This window comes from Vigna unguiculata, chromosome 8 (assembly GCF_004118075.2).
Source record: "Vigna unguiculata cultivar IT97K-499-35 chromosome 8, ASM411807v1, whole genome shotgun sequence".
NCBI classification, from domain to species: domain Eukaryota; kingdom Viridiplantae; phylum Streptophyta; class Magnoliopsida; order Fabales; family Fabaceae; genus Vigna; species Vigna unguiculata.
In genome coordinates this window covers 6,799,717-6,825,611 of record NC_040286.1, presented here as the reverse complement: position 1 = coordinate 6,825,611, position 25,895 = coordinate 6,799,717, and the positions used below count along the sequence as shown (strand labels likewise).

Sequence of the window (25,895 nt, the reverse complement as noted above, 5' to 3'; positions counted from 1 at the left end):
ATAGTTAAAGAATAAAAATGTTTTATTTACGACTGAACAATGCCCTCGAGAAACTATGTTTAACTTTTTAATTTTAAAGATTCTTACGAAAATATCACATTATTTAAACACAATCTTTTGAAGATCATCCCATCATGTTGTTCACTAATTAAAATTATATTTTTATTTCTATAATTACATCTCGTATTAAATAGTTACACAAAAAGTTAAATGTCAATTACAATAGAAAAAAAGAACACCTAAATAACTGCTTGTAAACTTTACTCACACATCTCATGGTAGAAAAGACAAAACCAAAGTAAAGAAAGGCAAAAGAATAAATAAGAATTAAATTATTTAATTGAAAAAAAGGTTAACTACTATTTTAGAATTATTTGTCTTCTAATTCTTCTACAATAAGCAATTATTTTCATGTAACAAGGATGGGTTTCTTCTTTAATCCAACCAAAACCTTAACCATATGCTACATTACATACACAAGTTTTGAGAAAAGTTGAAAGCTCTATCACAGTATCTTCCCAATTACTATAATTACCAATAAAACCAAAAACAAGAAGCCATCTTTTCACATTAAATGAACACATTGATCACAAAATCAGGTCACCATTTTCAGAAAATGAAATAAAGAAAAGGGGAAAAGCGAAACCCATGAGCCACAGTGGTTTGTGGTTTCTGGTTTTTGGTGGTGGGGGAAAAAGAATATTACAAAAAAACCCCACTTTGCTCAGATACATTGCATGTAGGAAACCGTTCAGTGTACGGGAATCTCTTTCCCTTTCCAATAAAAGCCTCCCTTTTCCCAAACACTTACCCTTCATTTTTTCTTCAAACACCTTTTTTTTCTCATCTCTTCTCTCGTTTTTTTTGCCCTATCTCATAGGGTTCCCGCGATCTTCACCTTCAGACAACAAACTCCCTTTCTCATGCGTTCTTGCTCTCATCAATCACACACCGCCATCGCTCTTCTTCTCGTTGCTGTTTTCTTCTTCGCTCTCCTTTTTGCTCTCGTCCGAGGGTTCTTTCGTGTGGAACGCTGTGGGGTTCTTCACCCGGCTTTTATTCACCCGTACCCATGTCTAAAGTTCTCGGCTTTTCCGGTGAGTTCATTTATTCAGTCTGTTTTTCTCCGCTCTGTGTTATGGGGTTTTGGTTTTGCCCCAACTTTTTTGGAGATTAGTTTTTGGGTTGTGATTTTGAGGTGCGTGGAACGTTTCTGCTTTGTGATGATTAGGACTGGTTTTTAATCTTTGGGGGATAAAATTTAATGGGTTGGTCTTAGTTTTTGTTAATTTGTTACGGGCCATGGATGATCACGTGGTTGCGTTGGGTAAAAGTTGTAGACTTTTGATTGCTTAGAGAATCTGATAGGAGACGTAAACATATTCGTAGTTTAATCGTTGATTAGAGATTGAGGTAATTAATCCGGGTATGAAATTGTTTGAAGGATTTTTTTTGTTGGAACTTTGGATCATGTTTTGTAGTATGTTCAACCGATGGTTCTTTTTGTTGTCGTTTGTTTGGTTTTGTTTTCAAAGGATAAACGGGAATTATGTTGATTTAGTGGTTGAATCAGCATGTTTGGCTTTGTTTATATGATGAAATTTGTGCTTTGCTGAGTTTGTGCATTCATTTGTGTTCTCAGGAGGTGATGACTTTTGCCCTGGGGGATCAATATACGCCAACCCCAAGGAAGCAAGTTTCTTCCTTCCCCTTGGCCCTCAAGTTGATGTGTACTTTCCTCCTAGGAAGAGATCACGCGTCAACGCTCCGTTCGTTTTGGATGGAGAATGGTTTGAGCAAAAGCAAAAAACCTCTATTGAAGGCTTACCAGATGAGTGTCTCTTTGAGATCTTCAGAAGGTTGCCCGCTGGCGAGGACAGGAGTGCATGTGCTTGCGTTTCCAAGCGCTGGCTTATGCTTCTGAGCAGTATTTGCAAAGATGAAATCTGTGCCAAGAAAAACACCAGCGCAGAAAACATCGAAAAGGATGGTGATGATGTAGAATTTGGAGGTGAGGGATACCTCTCTCGGAGCTTGGAAGGAAAGAAGGCCACGGATGTTAGACTGGCTGCCATAGCTGTTGGAACTGCATCTCGCGGAGGATTGGGGAAGCTTTCCATCCGAGGAAGCAACATGTGCCGCGGGGTGACTAGTCTTGGTCTCAGAGCAGTTGCTCATGGATGCCCTTCTTTGAAGTCTTTTTCTCTATGGAACGTTTCTAACGTTGGTGACGAAGGCCTAACCGAGATTGCTAACGGTTGTCACCAGCTAGAAAAGCTCGACCTTTGCAAGTGCCCTGCTGTTACTGATAAGGCTTTGGTTGCAATTGCAAAGAACTGCCAGAATCTGACTGAGCTTTCTTTGGAATCATGCCCTAATGTTGGTAATGAAGGTCTGCGAGCTATTGGCAAGTTCTGCCCCAACCTAAGATCCGTAACCATCAAGGACTGCACAGGTGTTAGCGATCAGGGAATTGCTGGATTGTTCTCAAGTTCTTTGGTTCTGACAAAGGTGAAGCTCCAAGCACTGTCTGTGTCAGATCTCTCTCTAGCCGTTATTGGACATTATGGGAAGTCTGTTACTGATCTTGTCCTTAATTGCCTCCCAAATGTCAGCGAGAAGGGGTTCTGGGTAATGGGAAACGGTAGTGGGTTGCAGAAGCTGAAGTCACTCACAGTTTCATCATGCAGGGGAGTAACTGATATTGGACTTGAAGCTGTGGGAAAGGGTTGCCCAAATCTGAAAATTGCACACCTTCACAAGTGTGCCTTTCTGTCAGACAATGGGTTGATTTCGTTTGCTAAGGCTGCTTCATCACTCGAGAGCCTTCGATTGGAAGAGTGCCACAGAATCACCCAATTTGGGTTTTTTGGTGTCCTTTTTAACTGTGGTGCAAAATTGAAGTCACTCTCGTTGGTGAGGTGCTACGGAATCAAAGACCTGAACTTGGTGCTGCCCACCATATCTCCTTGTGAATCACTTAGGTCATTGACCATCTCCAACTGCCCTGGATTTGGCGACGCCTCCCTCTCTGTACTGGGAAAGCTGTGCCCTAAGCTTCAGCATGTTGAACTGAGTGGACTAGATGGAGTGACCGATGCCGGGGTTGTTCCACTGCTAGAGAGTTCTGAGGCTGGTTTGGTTAAAGTGAATCTCAGTGGCTGCACAAACGTCACAGACAAAGTAGTTTCATCCTTGGCCAATCTTCATGGTTGGACTCTTGAGAACCTAAACCTTGATGGTTGTAAAAACATCAGTGATGCTAGCTTGATGGCAATTGCTGAAAACTGTGCATTGCTATGCGATCTTGATGTCTCCAAGTGCTCAATCACAGATGCTGGGATAGCAGCCCTGGCAAATGCCCAACAGATTAATCTGCAAATTCTCTCTTTGTCAGGTTGCGCTTTGGTCTCAGACAGGAGCTTACCCGCCTTGAGAAAATTGGGTAGGACCCTTTTGGGATTGAACATCCAGCACTGCAATGCAATTAACAGTGGCACCGTTGACATGCTTGTAGAGCTTCTCTGGAGGTGTGACATCCTCTCATAAAGATGGAAGGATTAATCTCACACACTGCAATTTAGGCCAGGATCACATCATACAGGAAGCTTCTTATGCTTAGTGTTGCACAGTAGTCTTTTTTAGGTTCCATTAACAGGTCTTCATCATCATCATCCATCATCCAGCTACTCGGTTCCCTTTTTCCGGAGTGTGCAGTCATTTAACCCCATTTTTGCAGGTTCCTTTCAATGGCATCTGTTGTTTTTTGGCATCCATTGCCATCTTTTAAATGGCTGCATGTCTCTGAGAACATAGCTACCGGGTTCTGGAGTTAGCAATCTTTGTTACTGGTGTTGGCACCTGATGTTTCAACCTCAGCTTTGCATCGGTTTTGCCACCATGTGTGTCCTAGTTTTTTTAAGTTTTTACAGCCACTTGTATCACTCTCCCGATCCTTGTTTACCAAATGTGTCTGTGTTTGAACTATGTTCTTCACATGATGTTTGGGTATCATCAGTTTTATTCAAAGGGCAGGTTAAGAAGGTCTTAGGTTATGTGGTTGCAGTTATCAGGTTTGTTGTTATGAAGTCTTTTCTTAAGGGCTTGGCTGTGGCAGCAAGTAATACAGTTCTGCCATATCCACAACCTTTTTTCCCTCTGGGAAGGGTTGTTTTTTTACCAAGTCCTAGTTTTTTAAGACTTCATTTTTTTTGAACCTGGCACTGCAGCCACTACTCTACCGATGGTGTTCATGTCTGCCCTTTTTGCTGTATGTTATGAAATGTAATAAAATAAAAATCAGTCTCATTTCACGAGGCAAAAAATCATGTGTTCATATCTTTCGGCTCGTTTGGTTATATAATCCTTTTTAATTCCATGTTCATGAAGTCATCTTTATTGTTGTGGAGAAGCAAGCTTTGATATATCTAAAGATCTCATGAATAGATTTAACAACCTGTGAACGAGATTCCTGCATAGTTAGACTGTGAAACACTGGGGAAGAAGATTCCTCTTGTCCAGTGTTTGGAGAATGGAAGTGAAATGAAAGGAGAAATAAAATATAAAATAAAGTAAAAGTGGGGAGTATTGATGAAAGAAAAAAAAATATCTTTTACACAATGAGACATAAACTACTCTTGGTTTCAGGTTTATAAGTATGAAATGATATAAAGAAAAGAGATATGAAGTTGGAAGGGAAGATTTTAGAAAAATAAAAAAAAAGAATAGAATGAGTAGTTGGGAAAAGAGATGTGGATGAAATTGAAAGGTGAGAAAGATGATGAAAAGAGGCACATGCATTGTTTGTGCAAAGCAATGAATGATTCATGCACCTCAATATCCGAAGCTTCCCTCTGCAACAACAAGACAGGAACAGCAACTTAGAGTCTGGAAACACACACCCACCAAACCCCACCTATGCCCCCACTCCTTTCATTTCTCTTAGATTCTCAAATCTATTACTATTACTCTTCTTACTGTTGCTCTTTATGCAAAAAAAATATCAACCATTTCTGATTTTATTCAAATGTGTGATTGATGAGGTTTCCTAGTGGCAAATCCCAAGTGGTTAAGGGTATCATGAAATCAACCATTCTTTTTATCGTCAACTCTTCTATTAATATAGTTATGACTTTTTCTGCATTAACATCAATCTATTGATTGTTTACACAGAATATAGACACAATATTTCTCTCAAACTTCTAATCCTATTATGTCAAAGGATGCTTCCACATTCATGCTCCTTTCTGGTTACAAATTAAAGAGAAAAGATATTGTTTGATACTTGTTCAGAGTGAATATTCTATTTATTTTATCTTTCATTTAATTTTAAAATCATTAACCAGTTTTTCACATTTCAGCTATGGATAAACAGACAGTTGTCTAAATAATATAAAAATTTATTTAAATAATATTGAAAGATATAAGAAAAAATAAGGGAATATTTTGAAGGAAAAGTCATGTTATCATATATTTGAATGATATGACAAAAGATATGTTTATAACATAAGTAATAGTATAACAGTAGAAGATACCGTAGAGAATGAATGAAAAGTTAGAGAAATGCATTGCATTTGTGAGTGTCTGACAATGAATTTGTAGCTTTTCAAAACTCTGAAATAGGCAACTATTCAACAATACACTCCAAAGTCATTTGGATAAGTATGCTATTGCAAAATTTAATAATATATAATATCTGAATTAAAAAAAATAATATAAAAAAAATATTTTTTATTTAATAATTTAATTTTGTAGTATATTTTAAATTTAAATGTATTTTTTGTTATAACATACGAATTTATAAATTTATTGTACTAATCATTTGATTATTTATGAATATTTAGTGACATATAATATATATATATATATATATATATATATATATATATATATATATATATATATCAGTGTAAAAGAAATGTAATATATATAAGCAGTATAATTTATTTATTTTTTAATTTTTAAAATGAATATATTTAAAAAAAGAAAAGAAATAGTCCTATAATAACTCGTGTTTATAACCACGATTTCACAATAAAATAAATTTCTGTTTGAGTTCAATTGGTAACTTAAATTTGTTTTAATTGGATTGGAGTGGAGTTATGTTTAGTAACACGATATTCATTTGTTTAATTTTCTTTCGGTGAGGTGTTACTTGTAAACATAACTTTATTTTTTTAGAAACTGTTCTTACAGTTTTTTTTTTTTTCATTTATCGTGTTTTATATAATTTTTTTTAATTTAACTGATTATATAAGTGGAATTGATAGATTGTTATGACATGATTTGGTACATGTTTATTCATGATATTTGATGAAAATATTAAAATTTGATATTAATTTAATGAAAGTTGAGAAAATTGAAAGAGTAAGCAATATTAATTTAAATTAAATCAAACACAAACTAATGAAGAAATGAATATTATAATGTAGAATTTTTATTAATCATAAAAATATAAAATCATTAATGCAATATTAAAAAAATTATAATATTTTTCGTATCCAATATATATGTAATTTATGAGTTATATAAGTATTTTATAATTTTTTAAAATAAAAAATTAACTAAAAAAAATTGGTTTATCCTAGAGAAATAGACATTATTTTATTTTATGTGCTTCCAATAATTAAAGTATTATATATATATATATATATATATATATATATATATATATATATATATGAGACAATTTTATTTATTTATACTATTTAATAATACAATTGTCAAATACACGTGTAATTTTATCCATTTATTTATTATTTTTGTTTATTTATATTTACGTTTAGTTACATACTATTTTCTATTTGTTTATATTTAGTTATGTACTTATATTTTTTATTTATATTTTTTGATTTTAATATTTACTATTTGAATTTTTTTAATAAATAAATATAATTTTTTTTAAAGAACAATAAAGTTTATGACATATAAGTACACGATGACATTGTAGTTGAAGGAATGATTTTTTTTGTGAGGATTTAGAAAATATTTTATAGTAAAATTAATTTTTATAAGATATATTTTATTATTTTATTATTAAAAAGTTTAAGTGGTGATTAAAAATATGTTAATCTAGATTTATTTTATGAAAATTATGATGTCTCTATAAAGTACGTATTTTCCTTCTCTACACCTCTTTAAAATTCTAACCTTTCCATCTATTTGTTTAAACATTAAAGTACGTCATATGTCATATGACTCTTAGCAACAAAGTCTATAATTCTACACAATCAGTTTCTCTAATGGAATAAGTTCATCATTTATCTTCTAGTTTGTTTTACAATTGAAATAATTGTTTGTATGATGAGTTCTTTTAAATGAGAAATTTAAACTGGTTTATGTGTTCTTAGTAAGGATTGTCTTTGTGTATTGTATTTGAGAGATCTATTGAAATTGTTTAGATAAATCAAGTTGCACATTTTGTTCTATCTTAGACATATTTTGAACTAAACAAAGGTGCTTTTGATCACAAAAGAAAGTGGAATAGCCTAGATAGTTTAAGCAGAAAGCTTGATGTAGTTATACAAGTTTTTGTTTTCTACCATCCCGTTCAGCGAAACCTCTGATAGTGTTGGGCGCCAACAGAAAACATTTTTCAATAAGATGCAATTTTCATTTCTTGCTGGGTGAGCCATTCTTGATGGGCGAACTCAAAAAAAAAAGAGCTTCCACTAATTTGGGACGGTGAGAAAGAATCGTTGAGCGCTAGAAAAAACTATTTTCAGTGAACATCAAGGGTTTTGTCCAATGAGCGTTAGAGAAAACTATTTTCCTATAAATGCAACAATGTGAGATTGTTAGGTGGTGTATTGAATAAATGACTCCTGGAGATTATATAAAGTCTACTAGATAATATATCTCACATAAAGGAAGATATATAGCTGGTGAGAGTTAATGGAGATTCTATAACGAAATTTTGTGTGAAAAATAACCACTCTAACATGCTATATTTAACTAACCCTGTCATGTGAACAGGACTTAAGTCCTAATACCTTATGGACGAAGTAGAGCCTGAGTGGTAGTTGTCAAAAATTTACTAAGTGTTCACATGATAGGTACAAAACCTTTGATGTTCGATTCAAAGCACAATTCTTTTGGAAGAAGTCATATGATGTTTGTCATTTGTAGTTGCTTGATTAAATGTAAATGATGAAGTTAATTAGTGCATATGAACTATGTTGCTGACTATTGTAAATATATTAGCCTACCCTAGTTTTGTGGTTGTTTTTATTTACTATGATCGTGTGTTACACATAAACATATGACTATGTATGTGAGGATTCTCAGTAGTGAGAAACCGAAAGGGTGTGGTTGAATGCAAACAGTTTTTGTATATGTATATAGATCTTATAATTATATTCCTCAAAATAAAATTTTAATTTATATTTTTATTTCGAAATACCATATTTTAAAATAATGTACCTCTTATAAGAAAATGAGTGACATTGTATCTGGAGTTGAGATAAGTAAATATTGATGAAATATCCTGGTGTTATTCTTTTGATTATGATAAAATTCATTTATAATGATTAATCATTGCAAAATTAATTCAAATGATTTTAATATAAAATAAAATATAATATATCGATAAAATTGAAAATGATATTTATATATAATTTTGATATGATATTTGTTGTCATATCTCTATTCTACCTCTTGTGTATGAAAAATGAATTTAAAAGTATCAACGATAGAGGTGCAATTTTCTCTACATTGATTACCGCAGAGGAACTAATGAAACACAAACATTATTGGTAATTCAATTACTTTTTTAAGAACAGACCTGTCGAGCATAACTATTTATTTCGGACATGAAAGTTTCGATTAATCTAAGAGGACTTATAGTTATTATTTTTTATATACCTTCTACAATCTACATCAATTCTCTAAAATAAGATATAAAAAAGAAAGTAAAGTTTTAGCCCAAAATTTTACATACGACACAAAAAAAAATGCTGGTTTTTTATTAAATAACGTCATAAATGATTAAATTGTTGATATGTTTAAAAGGATAAATATGTTAACATTTTATTGGTAGCTAATTGTTAGTATATCTTTATTAAAAAATAGCTCGACAGTTAGTAAATTCAAAATTTATCCTAATTACCTAATTAACGCCGCTAACTTCAAGAATGATTTCCATATGCTTAGTTTGGAAGCTTTTTTACCCATTAGGGTCATTTTTTATAATGAATTATAAAAACGATAAATTAAAATTATTTACGAACATTAGATAATTCGTATTTTAAATACAACTTTATAAAAATAAGTGGATTTTCATTACTTCTATGTTTTCATGTAAAAGGAAAAGTTTTGAAGTTAGGAATGAAACCACGACGTCTCTAATTTTAATTTCGAAAACAATTATAGTTGTGTTTTATAACAATTTATCCAGCATGCGCAAATGATTCAAAAGTTACTTCTCTTTTATAGTTTTAATAAAAAAAATATTTTTCTTAATAAAAGAACCTTGCTTAGATTAAGAGAGAGGAAATAAAAAAAATGAATAGAAATATATCTTTTTGGACAAATAGAAATGGGAATACAAAAATGTAGAAATTTTTGTTTCATTTGTTTGGATGAATAAAATGAGTGGAATATTAAATAAATAACATAATATTATATAGGAAATAAAGAATAACTTAATTGTTTTTTCTTAACACAATTTATTTATAATTTCGAAATCTAACAAATATCATTGAAAACTCTTCTCTGGTTTAGGCATCTCTAAAATTTAATATTATATTATAAATAATCTGTGTTTCAATATTAATAACTGCTTCTCATTAGCATTAATGTTACTCGTGTGTATGACATGTTTGGAATTGCATTATCTGAAAACGCGTTTTCAAACATGTATTTGCCTTATCTTGGTTTTTTAAAATATAAAAATGGTGCTAATATCTTCTTTACGAAAAAAAGGTAAGATATTTAAATAAGAAATACATCAATAATTTCAACTCTTTCATGAAAGTGCATTTTGAGCAGGGAAATCACGGTAGATAGAAGATTATGAAAATCTCATCATTTACCTTAACAGAAGAAAATGAGTCCAATTTGTCTGCTGACTTTTTCTTTGTATTGTGTACTTCAAAATATACTACTTTTGATATATTATCAAGATTTTTAATATATTTTAAAACATAAAGATCAGTGTATTTTAAAAACATAACAGTAGACAACATGAAAAAAACTTGACAGAGAATCCAAGTTCAAATAGAATGGTGTTCTTATTGGCCTTATTGCAATGTGCATGCATGTCCATGTGCAAAAGAAATAAGGAAAGGTTAAAAGAAAAAATCATAGCCAAAAAAAGCTACAGAAGAATTTGATCTGTATGATTCAGGCAGAAGGGTGTCGACAACACAAAAGCTTGTACATGAGACAATGTCAAATTGTTTAACAAAGCAAAGGCCTGAACAACTTGAATCATCAGCAGATAGCAAACTTTCTCAAAATTTTCCTCCAAATAAATTTCCACTAAACAGACAAGTGCTGCATATACCAAAAATAACATCAACTAGAACAACCTGGCAAATATTACATGCATTGCTGCTGCAAGTGCGAAAGACAAGAATGAGAACCAAACTGCCAAGCTTGGGAGTCAGTAAACACATAAAGAAACAATGCTGCTTGGACATCATCATCACAACTGACAACACAAACCATAATGCAAATCTGCAACCCTTCATTGTCAAATAATTTGAATCATTCTTGGAAACTAACCTGCTGTTTTTGATCATTGCTCTGCGGTGGCAACAGGTTCTTGTGCCAATGGGGACAAAGGATTCTCTTCAACTGCTATATCAACATTCACATGAGACTCTTCTTCACTCGGCTTGTTATCTGAAGGAACCACATTCAGAGGCACAACATCATTTGTTTCACTGGACAAGATATTTTTCTCTTCGGTTGCTGCAATCGTCTCGGTTTTCTCTTCGCCTGTAGCATTGGATATGTTGATATTCTTTTTAGCAGCACGAGATACGGAAGACTTTTCATTCTTGGTGGCCTTGGATGGTGTAAGTGCAGTTGTTGATTTTGATACATTGTTCTTTTCAGAGGTCAGACGAGAAGGAAGAGATCTTCGAAGCGGTTTCTTTTGGAGGACCGGATTAGGTTCCTTGCTGGGGTTACTCTCTGAAACTTTCTCATCCAGACTTAAACGAGCTACTCTTGAACTGCTGCTGGTGTTTCCATCTGATTCTGAATTAGCTGAAGTCTTCTTACGACCAAACTTGGGAGATTTTGGCCTTGTAGTTGGTATCTACATTAGTAACACCCTTAAGCCAAAGATGCTTAATTTTCTATATGGCAAGAACAAAATTGCATCCTCAAATAAATGTCCCTTTAGTTGTACTAAACTTATAAAAATGTCAGTGTAATCTAAAAAAAGTGTGTGAGTGTTGTTTGATGAGTGTTAATAAAATTAAACTTGAATGGAAGTGACTTATGTTTTCAGATGTTTTTACTTTAAACACTAATATAATTAAGAACCAACTCCTCAATGTGATATCAAGTATGTTAACGTTGGTAGTTGAACATGACTTTGGATGATCCAACCTAAATCCAAACATACCCTAATAATGGTATCCTACGATAGTGAAAATTGCTCTATAGGTCTTTACTGGATGACTTATATATTCATGAATACTCACAGTTGTCTGCAAGTCATTCTATACTGGTGTTACAACTTCTAGGGACATGATTATAAATTCTTGTAAGTAGTAAGGAACTAAGAAAAATAGTAAAAATTATAGTAACTCATTCAAAAGTTTTTAGAAGCATACAGATCCTGTTAAGAACCTTTAGATTGGAGGGACCTATCTGAAAACTAGGTGAAGCTACAGGGACATTCAGAGTAATTTAGCCTTATAAAAGAACAAGATCAAATATAACACAATTTCAAGAAATAATTAAACTAAAGTTGCTCACAATGATATGGTTTGTCAGAAAAGCAAGGAATACACACAATTCAATGCACGGGTAACAGAAAACTGAGGTTTTACCATTTCACTCTGTAGTTAAAATGGTACAAAAAAATCTTTCCCGTTTTACAAATACAAACTATGAAATAATATTCAAATAATCACTGATACAAAGCAGATATGCAAACCATGCATAGTTGTGGTCAACAAATTTAGTTACTACACTGAGAACCATCTGCTTGTACTTATAAAAAAACTCTCCAAGCGAACATAAACCAGCTTTAGATACAATCAAACAATTTATTTACCAATGGTTATAGAAGGCTAGAAATCATCCCTGAAATCAAAGTATGTTATGATGTACGAATGTAGTATTTATACAGTGTGATAAAATGATATGATATATGCATTATTTATTGTGTGATCTCCTCACAAATAATGGTCCAACAATCTTACAAGAGAGAATTTTTATTAGCAAAGCTGAAGTTACATACCAAATCTCCATTTCAAAAATGGAAGTATTATTTTATTTTATACCCAATACAACAATTAATAAATGAATCTAAATAATGATTCAAGACCAAGCAATTCATAATAACAGGATATTAAAGAACAAGCAAGAAACTTCACAAAACAAAGAGAGAGAAATGGGAAAAGTGAGAATAAAGCTTCCATCTGCAAACAACGCTCTTTACTAATTATTTTTTAGAAGAATATTGCATGCCGTCTCTATCAAACTCCAAGTAGTATGTACGCTTTCATCTTTGCTTTTGTCTATTTACATGGCGGCACATGCATACAAACACACATGTGAAAATAATTAGTGCAGGCTGAAGGGTACACATACAAGCAAGTACAAAGAGACACACATGTGTGCATGCACGTGAGCAAACACAACCACAGAGAAAGAGAGAGAAAAAGGACCTTCTTTAGCTCAACCTTAGGAGGAGCAGGCTCCTGATAAAAACTTGGCATTGGAGTTGCTTTAAAATTTAGACTCTTCCTAAGCTTCTTAATCTCGGCATCTTGGGTCTCCTATAAAAGGGATTAAAAGATTGGCATGATTAAATGGCAAATTTTCAATCAACATTTTATCCCAGATATCAAGTAGTCTAACCTTGGTTTTTGCTTGCAAGTTACTCTTCTCCACCTCCTTTGCCTGAATCCTTTCCTCAAGCTTATTATAGAACTGCTCACCAAAATATCAATCAAATTTTAAAACTACAAGCTTATTCAAAAGAAACCTTGACATCAACAATGTACAAGGAAATTAGTATGCAATAATTATTCACCTCTTTTCTTCTCTCAGCTCGTTCGCCACACTTAAAACTGAATCCATAATTTGGAAGTGTCCCCACCCTTTGAGGTTTGGCATCTTCATTGTTGGTACTTCTAAGAAGATTAAGGTTGAAACAAAATATACACAGCCCCATACTCAATAATAAACTTACATAACAGAGAACCAGTAGTTCCAGATTTTTTCTCACTAGGAGAAATACACAAACCCAAAAAAGGATACAAGGAAGAATCTTCTTCTCCTTGATCTTTAACCGGTCCTTTTCTCAATGATTTTGGTTTTGTCTTCTCCCTGTATCCAAAACATCAACCACTCCAGTTAAATAATAACAATAATCTATCTTTCCAGAGATGAAATATTGACAAGAAATGCAAGCATTACATACATTGACACTTCAGAAGATGCTTCATCAGACTTCAAAGGGTGCTGAGAAAAACAAAGTGAATCAGGTAATGCCTAAACTATAAACTTTATCACCATAAACAGATAAAAATTAAAAGAAGCATATTACATTCATCCAAGTTACTAAATAAAAATTTGGGAAAGCAGATATAGGTAATAATAGAGTTTACTTTGGCACCCACAGAAAAGAGAGTTTACCTTGGGCTTGGACAATTGAGTCTGCCGATCATTGAATGATCTGCTGCTTTTAATAGACTGTTTTGGGCGAGAGTCTAAAGCTAAAGTACCATTTGAAACAGATGAAGATGCTTCTTTATCTTTTCCAATTTTGCTCTTATTTACCAAACTTGCATGAACTGCACTGGAACTTGGAGCCTTTGCATTCTTATTCTTGACAAGACCCTTTGGTGCCCTTGATTGTTTTGTTTGGTCTGATATTTTCGTATCCTCTTCCTAGAATTGAGCAAATATATGAGATTCCGATAATATGAACAACTTACTGAAAGCAACTCAAGGGACACAAAATCCTCTAACCTTGGTAATAATGATCACGTTATTGCCATCGATAATGTCATTTGATTCTTTGATTTCTGCCACAAATGAGTTATCAATAGCAGCACTATCTGACTGATGGAAATTATCAAAATTTCCATTTGAAGCAACAGTTTCTGCAGTTTCAGTGACACTGGGATCTAAATCATATGGAGCACCACCATCCTCCCCAGAATTTGAAGGTTCATCATGGACACCATTTTGGTGGACCACTTCAACCCCATCAGCAGGTAAAAGGTTAATTGGATCCATCACTCACAATAGCCTACAAATTACATAGAAACAAATAATCAAGGCTTAGAAATGCTTGTACACAAGAAACAAATACATAAACACTAACACGAACAGTTTTAACCATTAATCAGCAAATTTTCAAACATGTTGTTTTCTTTCCCGTGTCCAAAAAGACAAATAGAGATTACAATATTACAAAAGACAGTTTCATCGGGCAGACTATGGTTGTAATGGCAACTTACCCACTTGAAGAGGAAAGTAAGAGTGAGATGACAAAATGTAAGACCTGTCAGTTGGTGTCATGAGTTATTTCTCCATTCAAACAGTATTCAGTAACACAACACAATGCAACCATCATAATTCCAAAGTATCAGTTAAACTTTTCCTTTTACCTTAAGTAATAAACATATAAACAGCCCCTTTTCAAAGACATGGACACTAATCAGTAACCAACAATAACCGTAATGTACATGAACAATAATCGGGGCAAAATTTTTATTCTCAATTAAGACAAAAGAAGGAGGGGGAAAGGCAATAGAATCAATGTATACATAATTGAGCGTGAGAGTCCCATATTCAAAACTTCTGCTCCGCATTTTCCTAGCAGTTACAACAATTATTAAAGTTCTTTGTGCATCAAGATATAATTAGACACTAAACCTGCAACAATTAGAGATTCATACAAATCATCATGAAGATAAACAGTGCTCAGATTCCAATCCCCCTATCCACAATCTTCCAATTCAACACTGATCTCACACCAAATTAACAATCCAATGAGAACCCAAGTTCCGTTTCTCAATACAGAACACCCCCAACAAACAAACAACCAAAACAATCTCACTCCCGATTTCACAACAAACCAGAACTCAAAAACAGAACCCCAGAAGCAAAAAATGAGATTTTTATACTTTCTGAGTCCACAAAGTCAAAATTCCGCATCAAAAAGTCTCACCTGATAATAGGGTATTCAAAACGCCATGAAAATGTAGACAGTAACCACCAGTGATGCAAGCAGTGAGTGGAAGCTTAGTGGGTGGTTGGCAGAAGAAAGAGATCTAACCCCGAGAGAAAAAAGGAACCCAGAAGGGGGATTGAGTAGAGGATCAGGATCCAAGGATCGAGACAGAGAAAGAGACAAGAACAGCAACAAGATCCGAAAGATTGGAAGTGTAGTAGATGGTGATGATTGAAGGAGTGTGGTGATCACATGATAGAGAGAAAGAGAAGGGAAAGAAGAGAGAGAAGCTTGATATGAAGGAGAAGTAGAAGGAGCGGTTTGGAAATGGGATTGAAGGAGAGGTCGCTCTCTGTTACTGGAAATGGCGAGTGAGTGAGAGACTGAATGGGTCACACAGACATAGAGACACAGAGACAGGGTCAGAGTATACGGTTTCGAAGATAAATAATTAATTAATAATAATAACAATTATTATTATTATTTTATTATTATACAAAATCTACAGTTTTTCTTTTTTAAAAATTCTTTAACTGCTTTTACTTTTCGAAAATTACCCGAGGTAAGAATTTATAAGTGAAAATTGCTTCAACTTTCTTTTATATATATATATATATATATCATTTTTTCTTTAAATTTAAGATAATAAAGAATACATAGACACCAACATACGAAGCACGAATACGATAAGATATATCTTATATGATACCTAATATGTTTAAAAATAATATAATATAATACGTTATACATACATATTTACAATATTTTAATACGTAATAAATATATTAATATTATTATTTATATTCAAATTAAAATTATAAACATAAAAAATTATAAATTACTATTATCCTAAAAATATTACTATTTTATATATAAAATATTTCATTGATAAATATCAATAAAATACTATAAAATATCGGATACGAATCAAATTAAAGCATGGATGCTTTGTAGTCACCAACTAAGATAAATACATAATTTTTGTAAATACAAACAGATATTTAAGGAATTATAAAATTGAAATAAAAATATTTAAGTCTATAAAAAATTAAATTTATACATTTATTTAAGCTTTGAATATTTGTTTGTGTTAAAAAAATATTACTTTCTTTTTTCTAAGCGATTGGTAGAATAGAAATTTTGAAGTCTGCGTAATCTGGGAAAGGAAAAGTATATTTGGCATGTTTTGTTTACCCTTTTGAAAATATTACAAAAGGAAACAATATGATTTTAAATTCAATAAAGAGTAATTATATTTTTAACAACTATTTATTAATAATTTTAACATTATTCATTTATCATAAGATTCTATCTTTCTAATTTAAGTTATTCTTTGTATTCTTTTCAAGATTCAAAATAAATGGTTCATTCCTAATATTCAACTTTGAATATGCACTAAATAGTAGATTAAGATAATTCAACTAAAAATTTGATATGGGTTGAAGGTTTTTTTTTAGTTCTATCTCTTAATGTGAAAGTATTTAGATAATAAATTGCTTTTATAAGATAAGTTATTTCTGAGGGGAGTTGGTTACTTACATTTGTTTATTTTTTTTTTAGATATGTTAGAAATAAGTTAAATGTTCTGAATTGGAGTTGATATTTCTTTGAAGTTGAAACAATTGAGTTATCAGTAATATAATTTACATATATATATATATATATATATATATATATATATATATATATTTTAACTTAAACTGAGGTATCATTAATCCCTTTTAATTTGTGCCGGTTCCTTAGTCCAAAACAAAACATGTTTATTTGGATGATAGTATTATGTAGAATTAGAAATAAGATTTATTGATTTGTAAGTATTTATGCATTCAATATTATCTTTTAATATTGTCAATTTATTATTATAATTAATGTGTGTAATTGTCAATCAATTATTACAGACATTACTTGTTATCTTATTTATTTGTAAGATCTTAATATTGTTAACATTTGCTATATATCTAAACTATTACCATCATATTAATATTGTACATCATTCTCTTATCCTCAATACATTTTATTTTTTGCATTAGTGCACTTAAGTTCTTAAGTCTTGAAGGTTCTTGATCCAATACAAACCATGGCATTCGCTGCAAATTCAAATGACAAAAATGATCTCTTATCCACTATGTTTGTCAAGCTAGACAAATACATTGTCCACTATGGAAATCATTGTTGCTTTCTATTATCAAAAGTTGCAACGTTGATGAGTATATGCTAGGGTTGAAGGAGTGCCTTTAAGAATTCACAGTCTATGCATAATCAGGAAAAATGTGCAATACTGCCTTTGACGATTGGCAGACTTATGACTCAACTCTTTAGGTGCTTAAGGAATTCAATGACTATTGAAATAACAACACATTTGTTGCATTGGGATACCTCAAAACAACTTTAGGATGAAGTTCAAAGTCTAGTCGGTGCACACACAAGGTCTTGAATCATTTTTCTTAAATCCGAGCTTTATATCATTAGAAAAGGAAAGATGAAGAGGGAAGAGTATCTGGTCAAGATGGAGAATCTCGCTAACAAACTTAAGCTTGCAATCAATCCTATTTTTAACTCAAATCTAATTATTCAAACCCTAAATGGTTTAGATTGTGAATACAATATTCCTATAATGGTCAAACTATCTAATCAAACTACTCTCACTTGGGTTGATTTGCAGGCATAATTGCTAACCTTTGAGAGTAGACTTGACCAACCAAATAGTTTGGCAAGAAAGCATGTTTATTTAGATTATAGAATTATGTAAAAACAATTAGATTTGAGTAGTTGGGAGTGTATTGTGTTGCAATTTTCTAGATTTCTACACATCTCGTTCGAGCACCAAATTGTCGCTTAGTACTGCTTAAGCAATGGTCATCGTTGTTAATACACCATACCTTGTCGCTCAAGCATCATCATAGCCGTTAATAAACACACATGCAAAAGAAATCTTCAATCACATCCTCAATATAAAAGGTAACTACATGATGTCTTTCGAAAGATTCACACTTATTAAATATTTAAACACATCTTACCAAAAACTAACACCTATCATTCGACCATGATGATTCATGCACTTACTTATCCAAGTTTGATAAATAAACTTCATTCGTTTTCTCACCGAGTGACTTGTTAATTCATGTGAAGTTAGAATACCTCTTTTACTCAATGAGCTAACATGCTTAATATCTCTTTTTACTTATCATATACTTGATAACATCATTTTTCTTTATTGTAATGTTTATTTTATTATCAAATGTTTATTTAATTAATATTTGGAATAAAAAAGGGAACGTCGATACAAGTATATATGTTTCTGGAATGGAGACGAGACAAAAATTTCATACCCCTTGAATATCGAGATGAGAATATGGATGAATTTTTAATTTAGAGATGAGGATGAGATAGTCAAACTCACACCTATCACTACTAAAAAAAATTATTTCCTGCCAATTTTGTTTTGAAATTTTTTTCGTAAGAAATACCTACAAATTTTGTTGTGAAAAAAATTTGTAAGAAATTGTTACCAATTGTCTTGCAAAATATTTTGTATAAAATATTTTTCGCAACAAATTTTGTAGGAAATACTTACAAATTTTATAATTTTGTAGAAAATAATTACCTGCCAATTAAAATTCTTAAAAAAAATGACAGAAAAAATTATTTTTTTCTAAATTTTTTGATCAAATTTAAAAAAAATCTCATGTAATATGAGAATTTCAAGTAATGTATTTCACCTGATTATTATCCATAATTACAAGTTCTTGCTTGAATTATTGCTCTATTGCCTGAGTGTTCACATCGTTTTAGCAGTAAAGTAATTATAACATACCATCCTATCTTAGCAATGAGTGAGCACTTAATTAATATCAAATCTAAGAACTTAGAAAACAAAGAAGAAAACAATAAATATTCGTACCAACTTATATTTCACTTCATTAAAATACCTCTTTTACATCATTTTCAACCTCTTAATCCTTAATATCAATTACTTTACATTGACCCAAACTGTACCCAAAGATATAAACTTATAACATCATCCATTTAAATATATCTAACTTTCAACAACTAAAAACGAAAAGACACTTTGATTACAAGAACTAACATATTATTTATGTTTTCTTTTTCTTAATTATAAGAAGCTACCTCTTTTAATTTTTTTTTTTAATTTATTTGAAATTTTAGTTGTGTAAACTCACTCATTATCCATGTAAATAGATACTTTTATCTGTAATAAATATATAAAAGGAATAGTGTGATATAGAAAGAAATGTTAATTTTTTATATAATTTTATAATAAATGTTTATTTTTATTTGTCTTTGTAACTCCATACGCTCTTACCCTAAATAAGAGTAACGATAATACCATTTTATTGACAATTTGTTTACTTCATATGGTAACTACCTCAAAATTCAAATTTAACCACATTTTCATTATAACTTCTGAAAATATGATGTTAATATTAAACAGATATTCTTTTTCTCTCTAATCTCTATCAGGTTTAAATTTATGAATTTTCTTTTTCTCTTTCCTTTAGTGTCATCCTCCTATTCTCATATTTCTTTTTCTTTATTAAATTTTCTTGATTTGGGTGTATACCAAGTGAAAGTTTGCTACTTAATTTTTGTCGTTGTTTAATTATTCAAATTTCCTTTTCTTAACTAATACTGCTTTTTTATTCAGTCCATATTTTTTATTCCATAGTCTGTCCAATTATGAACATTCAAAAAATGATATCAATGCATCAAATTTCGTAAAAAAGGAGAAGAAATCATAATATTCCATATTAGTTGTAACTTGTAGTTGTATGAAACTTTTTACTATTATATTTTTATTTTAAAAAACAAATTTACGGATGTCTAAATTTGAGAGGATTATTTTAAAATCAAATTAACTTTACCTTTTGCATTAGAAAATTTCAATATTATGTATTGAATTTAAATTAATATCATTTTAATTATTTAAATGTCAAACAATCTTAATTAACGTTAGCTGAAAAAAAATTCGATTAAATATTTCAATAAAATTAAAACACTATTGATAAAATCTAATATTTGTGTCGATAATGAAGAAAGTAATCACTATAAACATTAATAATAATAATAATTATTAGTATTGTTATAATAATAAATGTCAATAATAAAATTCAGTTCATATTTATCAAAAGATAATACTTGTAAGGAGTTCAAAAAATATTTTTAGAAATGGTAGTGGTTTTAAAATGGTCACACGAGTATAAATAAATTTTTTAATAAATGAGTTTCATTATTATAAAACACATCATATCTCTTTAAACCATTTTTTTAGAGTTCTCTACCTTTTCTCACTTTGTATTCATTCTTTCAAAGATTTAAGACCATAGAAGTGATTCTTTCAGTGAGTTCATCCTATTGATCTGATTGGTTTCTTCGTTTGGGTAGGTAGTTTTTCTTCCCTTTTCTTAGGTCAATTTATTCTTTTCTTGTATGCAATCATCTTTTACTTGCATGTGTGTCTTGAGTCTTTTATGTGACTCTTTGTTGACCAATGATCATAATGATATAATCTAATCATTTTTGTGACATTTCAATGTGTAGATTATGAGGTTGAAGGTGGTTTGGTGTTGTAGAGCATCTAGAGTAGTCACACTAGGTGAGGGAAGTTAATTTTACCTATTGTGTTTTGTATTTACTTTGATCTCTGATTTTTTTTTAAAACTTAAATTGTGATTGTACGATGAATTGGTTTGGTTAATTTGCTAATAGTGGTGATTGAGAAGTAGGATTGTTGATAGATGTTTCTGTGTAATATGAAAATAAGGTTTTGTGTGTTGAATGTAGATTTTACTTCATAGGCTCAACTTGATTTTATGATGTGCATTGAGGAATGAAATAATGCATATTGTATCTCTAACTAAAATAAGTTGTTTAAACATGATTCTTGGTGTGGTTGTGACTTATGTGAAGCATGAGATTGGTTTTTTTGTGGTTGGAACTAACAAATTGCAGGATTTAGATTTCTGTATTATGCAGACTCGCTGAGCGAATGTCCAAATTGAGTTTGGTAGAGAGTCATGAGAGGTATGCTCGCTAAGCGAGTAGACTCTTGCTAAGCAAAAGCCAAACTCGAGTTTGACAAAGAGTTAGGGGAGATAGACTCACTGAATGATGTTGACCTCATTGGGTAAATTATCATGTAATTTGTTCTAGGGATTCACTGAGTGAGATACCTAGTCGTGGAGCGAGGGAATCTCCAAGGGATACTTATTGAGCGAATGTTTGATCTCGTTGAACATGCTAGTCAGATTTCAGGCAACATATTTATAGAGGAAATTATGTGAACTTGAGAAGATTTTAAGGATGTTTAACTGATAGTTTAATGTATGTATCTATTTGTATGAAAATGTAATAATTGTGTGAGAATAGTATGTTCATATCCAAGGTGGATTTGACATATATTTCTTTAGGGTATACATTGAAGTAAAGATTCAAGAATGAAGTTTATCCTAACACTTTACAAATCATTCAAACTCACATATAGTGGAATGAGTTAGGTGGTGAAAGTAGCAGGAGATTCTAGTTTATGAATTCAAGGTTCTTATGACGGAGGAAGGACTAACCTTGTTTATGATAGGATGAAACTCATTGGCAATGACTTTGCAGAGCAGTAGAGGCCACCACAAGTGTATAATTTCCAATGAATACATCAATGAATGTTATATGAATGATTGAGTCTAGAAGAGTCTTCTAATATGTGGTAGATAGCTTTATATATGTTTGGATTGAATTATGATATACATTGTAACATCCCTACGGGAAATTACTTATTTAAAATGAATAATTCAGAAAAAATAAATTCATCATCAAACTATTATTAATCCCAAACATGGGAAATATTCACAAATTATTCCAACTGTCAAAGATGGAATTTATAAATAGTTCCTAGCTCGAATCCTAAGCTAGCCCCTCTCTCTGTCTCAAGTGTTAGCAGAATATAGATACAAAAAGCCTTCTCGGGCTTTCCCACCCTTTCACATCTAAGTCACCATACATTAGCAAAAATAAAGAAATCAATTTCGTTCTCAGCAAGGTTTGAACACACAACCCATCAATTACCAAGCCAAGTGCATAACCTATTCAACCAATACATGTTTCATGATAATTCTTATAATTCTAGAATTATGTTATCACTCAACATATTCATTCATATTATAAAAAAAATTTAATAATAAATCAAACAACACATAACTGACATACATAAGACTCAAACCCAAGTCCTTTCACACAATCAAAGTACTCTCAACTATTTAAGCTAGTACTTTTTCACATTACAATAATTAACATTAAATGCCATAACGACTTCTACTACCCGCATTTATTAAATAATTATTTATTTAATTATTTAAATTTCTCGGGTCTTACATACATGATTATTATATAAGATTCTTTTGTAAATTAGCTTCCCCTGTTGTGTTTGTTGGTTTTGTTATGTTTTGTCTCTATTCTTTTTGCAATGATCACATCTTTTATGTGAGCAGAGAAAATTACACGTGTAGAGGCATCTCTACAGGATTAGGAGTCAGTTGTTTGAACAATTGCAAAATAGTATTTTCTAGGATGTATAGTTTTGGAATGTACATCATTTATTATTATAGTTATATCTTTTTGGGATAATTGTACTAATATAATCTATGCTATGAGTTACCTGCTTTTGAATATTAAATATGAAATGTCTTATTATAGTATTCTTATGGCATTAAAAATGGGATGTTACAATATTTTTGACATTAGTCGATAAAAAACTATTTATAATCCTAGTTAACATCAAGAAAAGAATAACATTTATTTATAATAAGAAAGAAAATATAATCCTAGTAATTTATTTAAATAAAAATAATTCCTATCAAATGAGTAAAAAAATAATTTGTGCAATGTTTCATCAATAATTCTTGAACTAAAATTGATAAAAGAATATGAAAAGAAAATCAAGTTTGAAAATATTAAGAATTTTAAATTCTTACATTATAGTTGGAATTTAAAATTATAGGTTAAACATGATTTTAGTCCGTGAAAATTGGAATTAGCCACTCTTTAAAACTCTGGACCAATTTGGTCCCCCATCTTTACAAATATGTGAATTGTTATCATGAAATACATTTGAAACACACACACATACACACATACATACAAAGACACATACAGACACACACACATACACACACACACACAAATTATGGCACATGCCTTAGCTCTCCTTGGTCCCACATAGCTCTGAATACATCATGGCTCTTACCTTGGCTCTACTCAGCCTTGCATACATATTCTCATTTTAAAATTCTCAGATCCATTGATTTTCCTTCCAAAAATCCTATGTCTCGCTTAGCGAGCACACAAACTTGCCTAACGAGACAAGGCTTGGAGTTTTAAAAATTGAAGCTTATCCAATTATCAGTCTCAGTCCCTCAACGAGCTACCCACTAGAGGTACACTTTCTTAGCGAGACCTAGCTCACTCAATAACCAGTTTCCTTTGAGCTATCTATAATCCTACAAATTTATGTTCGCTTAGTAAGGAAACTAACTTGCTCAATAACCAAGTACTTAAGAAAAAATCCAACAATTTTGTCCGGTGAGATTAGACTTGCCCAACGACCCAACCACCTTGAGCTTTTAGGATTTTTCATAAAAAAAATAATAATTTAATAGGAGTTTTACTCACCTAGCTACCCAAACCCCTAGGAGCCATTTTCACAAGGCTTGCCTAGCAAGTAGAATACTTGAGTTATCTGAAATTTAAAATTGTCACTTTGACTCATTGATTAGCTAACTCACCTAACGAGTCTACTTAATTATAGAATATATAGAATATATATATATATATATATATATATATATATATATATTAGTTTGATCAATTGGCGCTAATTTGTGTTTTTATCCATTTTTCAAGACACAATAGGAACAATTCAGTTTTAAAATAGGTCACCGTGACCCAATTTATCCAAGCTAATATGCTTATCCTTAAATTATATTTCGTTCACATATAATCATTCCACTCACAATATCATATCAATGTTCAATAAACAATCAACATACTCATCATATCTCGTCATAGATTTCATCCCCACCATAATGTCATATAATATAATAATCAATTAACAAAAATAATTAACTTCTCTTACCAGAATTGTGTCGTGTGATTCTATGACAATTATAAAGCCTCGATTCACATAGGATGTAACACATGCTCACAAAAATTTTAAATCCATGATCTAAATATATCCCAATGATCACTAACAAATAGAAATTCATCTTGAACTCAAAAGAGCCAGATGCAAGCACGTTCCACCACCCTATGCAAGCATATATTTCTAAAATGACTAAAAAACAAAGTAAAATATGAATTTACTATACAATTCTTATCAAAAAAAATATTGTGCTCTAAGTCATAACTCCTATGGTAATATGTAAAATTCAAATAGATGAGATATAAATTTAAAAAACTCAGATAATATAGAGAAAGCGAAGAGAATTGTTTTTTAGAGAGATAATAACTTTTATAAAATAAAACTTGATTAATTACTTTTTCTATTTATAGTCCAGTCAATTAATAGTAAAAGTAATAAGTTAAATATCACTACTAAAAAACTCATATTTCTTGTCAATTTTGTTTTAATTTTTTTTTCTAGGAAATACTCGCAAATTTTGTTGTGGAAAAAAAAATTGCAAGAAATTGCTACCAATTTTTTGTAAAATATTTTGTAAAAAACATTTTTCGCAACAAATTTTGTAGGAAATACTTACGAATTTTATAATTTTGTAGGAAATAATTATCTATGAAGGAATTACCTACCAATTAAGACTTTTAGAAAAAATGGCAAAAAAATTTTTTTCTTACAATTTTTTTTAACAAATTTACAAGAAAAGTCCCATATAATATGAAAATTTCTAATAGTATATGTTTTTACTCATTTAACTTTTGTCAATGTTCCAAATTTTGAATTATTTTTGTCTCCAAATTTTATTGTCCTTGAAACCATACAATATTAAAATTTTGTTGATGTGACAAATGATATTGTCATATGTCAAATACATGCTAGCGTGGACACACAATACAAGAGTGTGTGCCACATGTCAATATTGATATTTTAAATAGATAATTTTAATTTTGAAGTTGCTCTGATATAAAAAAAATGGTAAATGGAATTCAAAATAAAAAGGTATTATTGTTCTTTTAAAAATAAGCAAGATAAATATGTTTTAAAAAGGTAGTATTTATTTATATATCTCATTTGTCATCCTTACTCAAACTTAAGGATTTTAATTAGATAAAATCAAGTTGAAAAATAGATCATAGATTATATGCCCTCAAAGTTTAATAAGATGTTAGTCATCATAGATTACATCACCTTTTACTAGGATACCACAATTGATCCCACGTTCTTCATACACAACTTTTCTAGCTGCACAGAAAATTTTAATAATCAATTAAAAAATATAAATTAATGAAATAAAAAAAATTTGGACGAAAAGATTAGAGAAATAGTGAGCTCATGTGATCAACC

General features: G+C 31.0%; 2 protein-coding genes across 4 annotated transcripts; one reads left to right on the top strand and one right to left on the bottom strand.

The window, feature by feature from the left end:
- The first annotated feature begins 765 nt into the window (after positions 1-765).
- On the top strand, positions 766-4,358 carry LOC114195287 (EIN3-binding F-box protein 1). The gene is made up of 2 exons (XM_028085706.1): positions 766-1,097; positions 1,643-4,358. The coding sequence occupies exons 1-2, from the start codon at positions 1,073-1,075 to the stop codon at positions 3,547-3,549; spliced, it is 1,932 nt and encodes a 643-aa protein (XP_027941507.1). The 5' UTR covers positions 766-1,072; the 3' UTR covers positions 3,550-4,358.
- Positions 4,359-10,276: 5,918 nt separating this feature from the next.
- Positions 10,277-15,783, bottom strand: LOC114194030 (protein WVD2-like 5). 3 transcript variants are annotated; one of them, XM_028084063.1, is made up of 10 exons: positions 15,368-15,783; positions 14,655-14,698; positions 14,161-14,443; positions 13,825-14,079; positions 13,610-13,650; positions 13,447-13,515; positions 13,220-13,319; positions 13,045-13,116; positions 12,852-12,962; positions 10,277-11,266 (listed from the first exon to the last, which is right to left on the bottom strand). In XM_028084063.1, exons 3-10 carry the CDS (start codon positions 14,428-14,430, stop codon positions 10,739-10,741), a joined length of 1,446 nt encoding a protein of 481 aa, XP_027939864.1. In that variant the 5' UTR covers positions 14,431-14,443; positions 14,655-14,698; positions 15,368-15,783; the 3' UTR covers positions 10,277-10,738. The 3 variants fall into 3 exon arrangements, with proteins under 3 accessions (XP_027939864.1, XP_027939863.1, XP_027939865.1); XM_028084062.1 differs by lacking the exon at positions 14,655-14,698; XM_028084064.1 differs by lacking the exon at positions 14,655-14,698 and having other exon boundaries at positions 12,867-12,962.
- Positions 15,784-25,895: the final 10,112 nt, after the last annotated feature.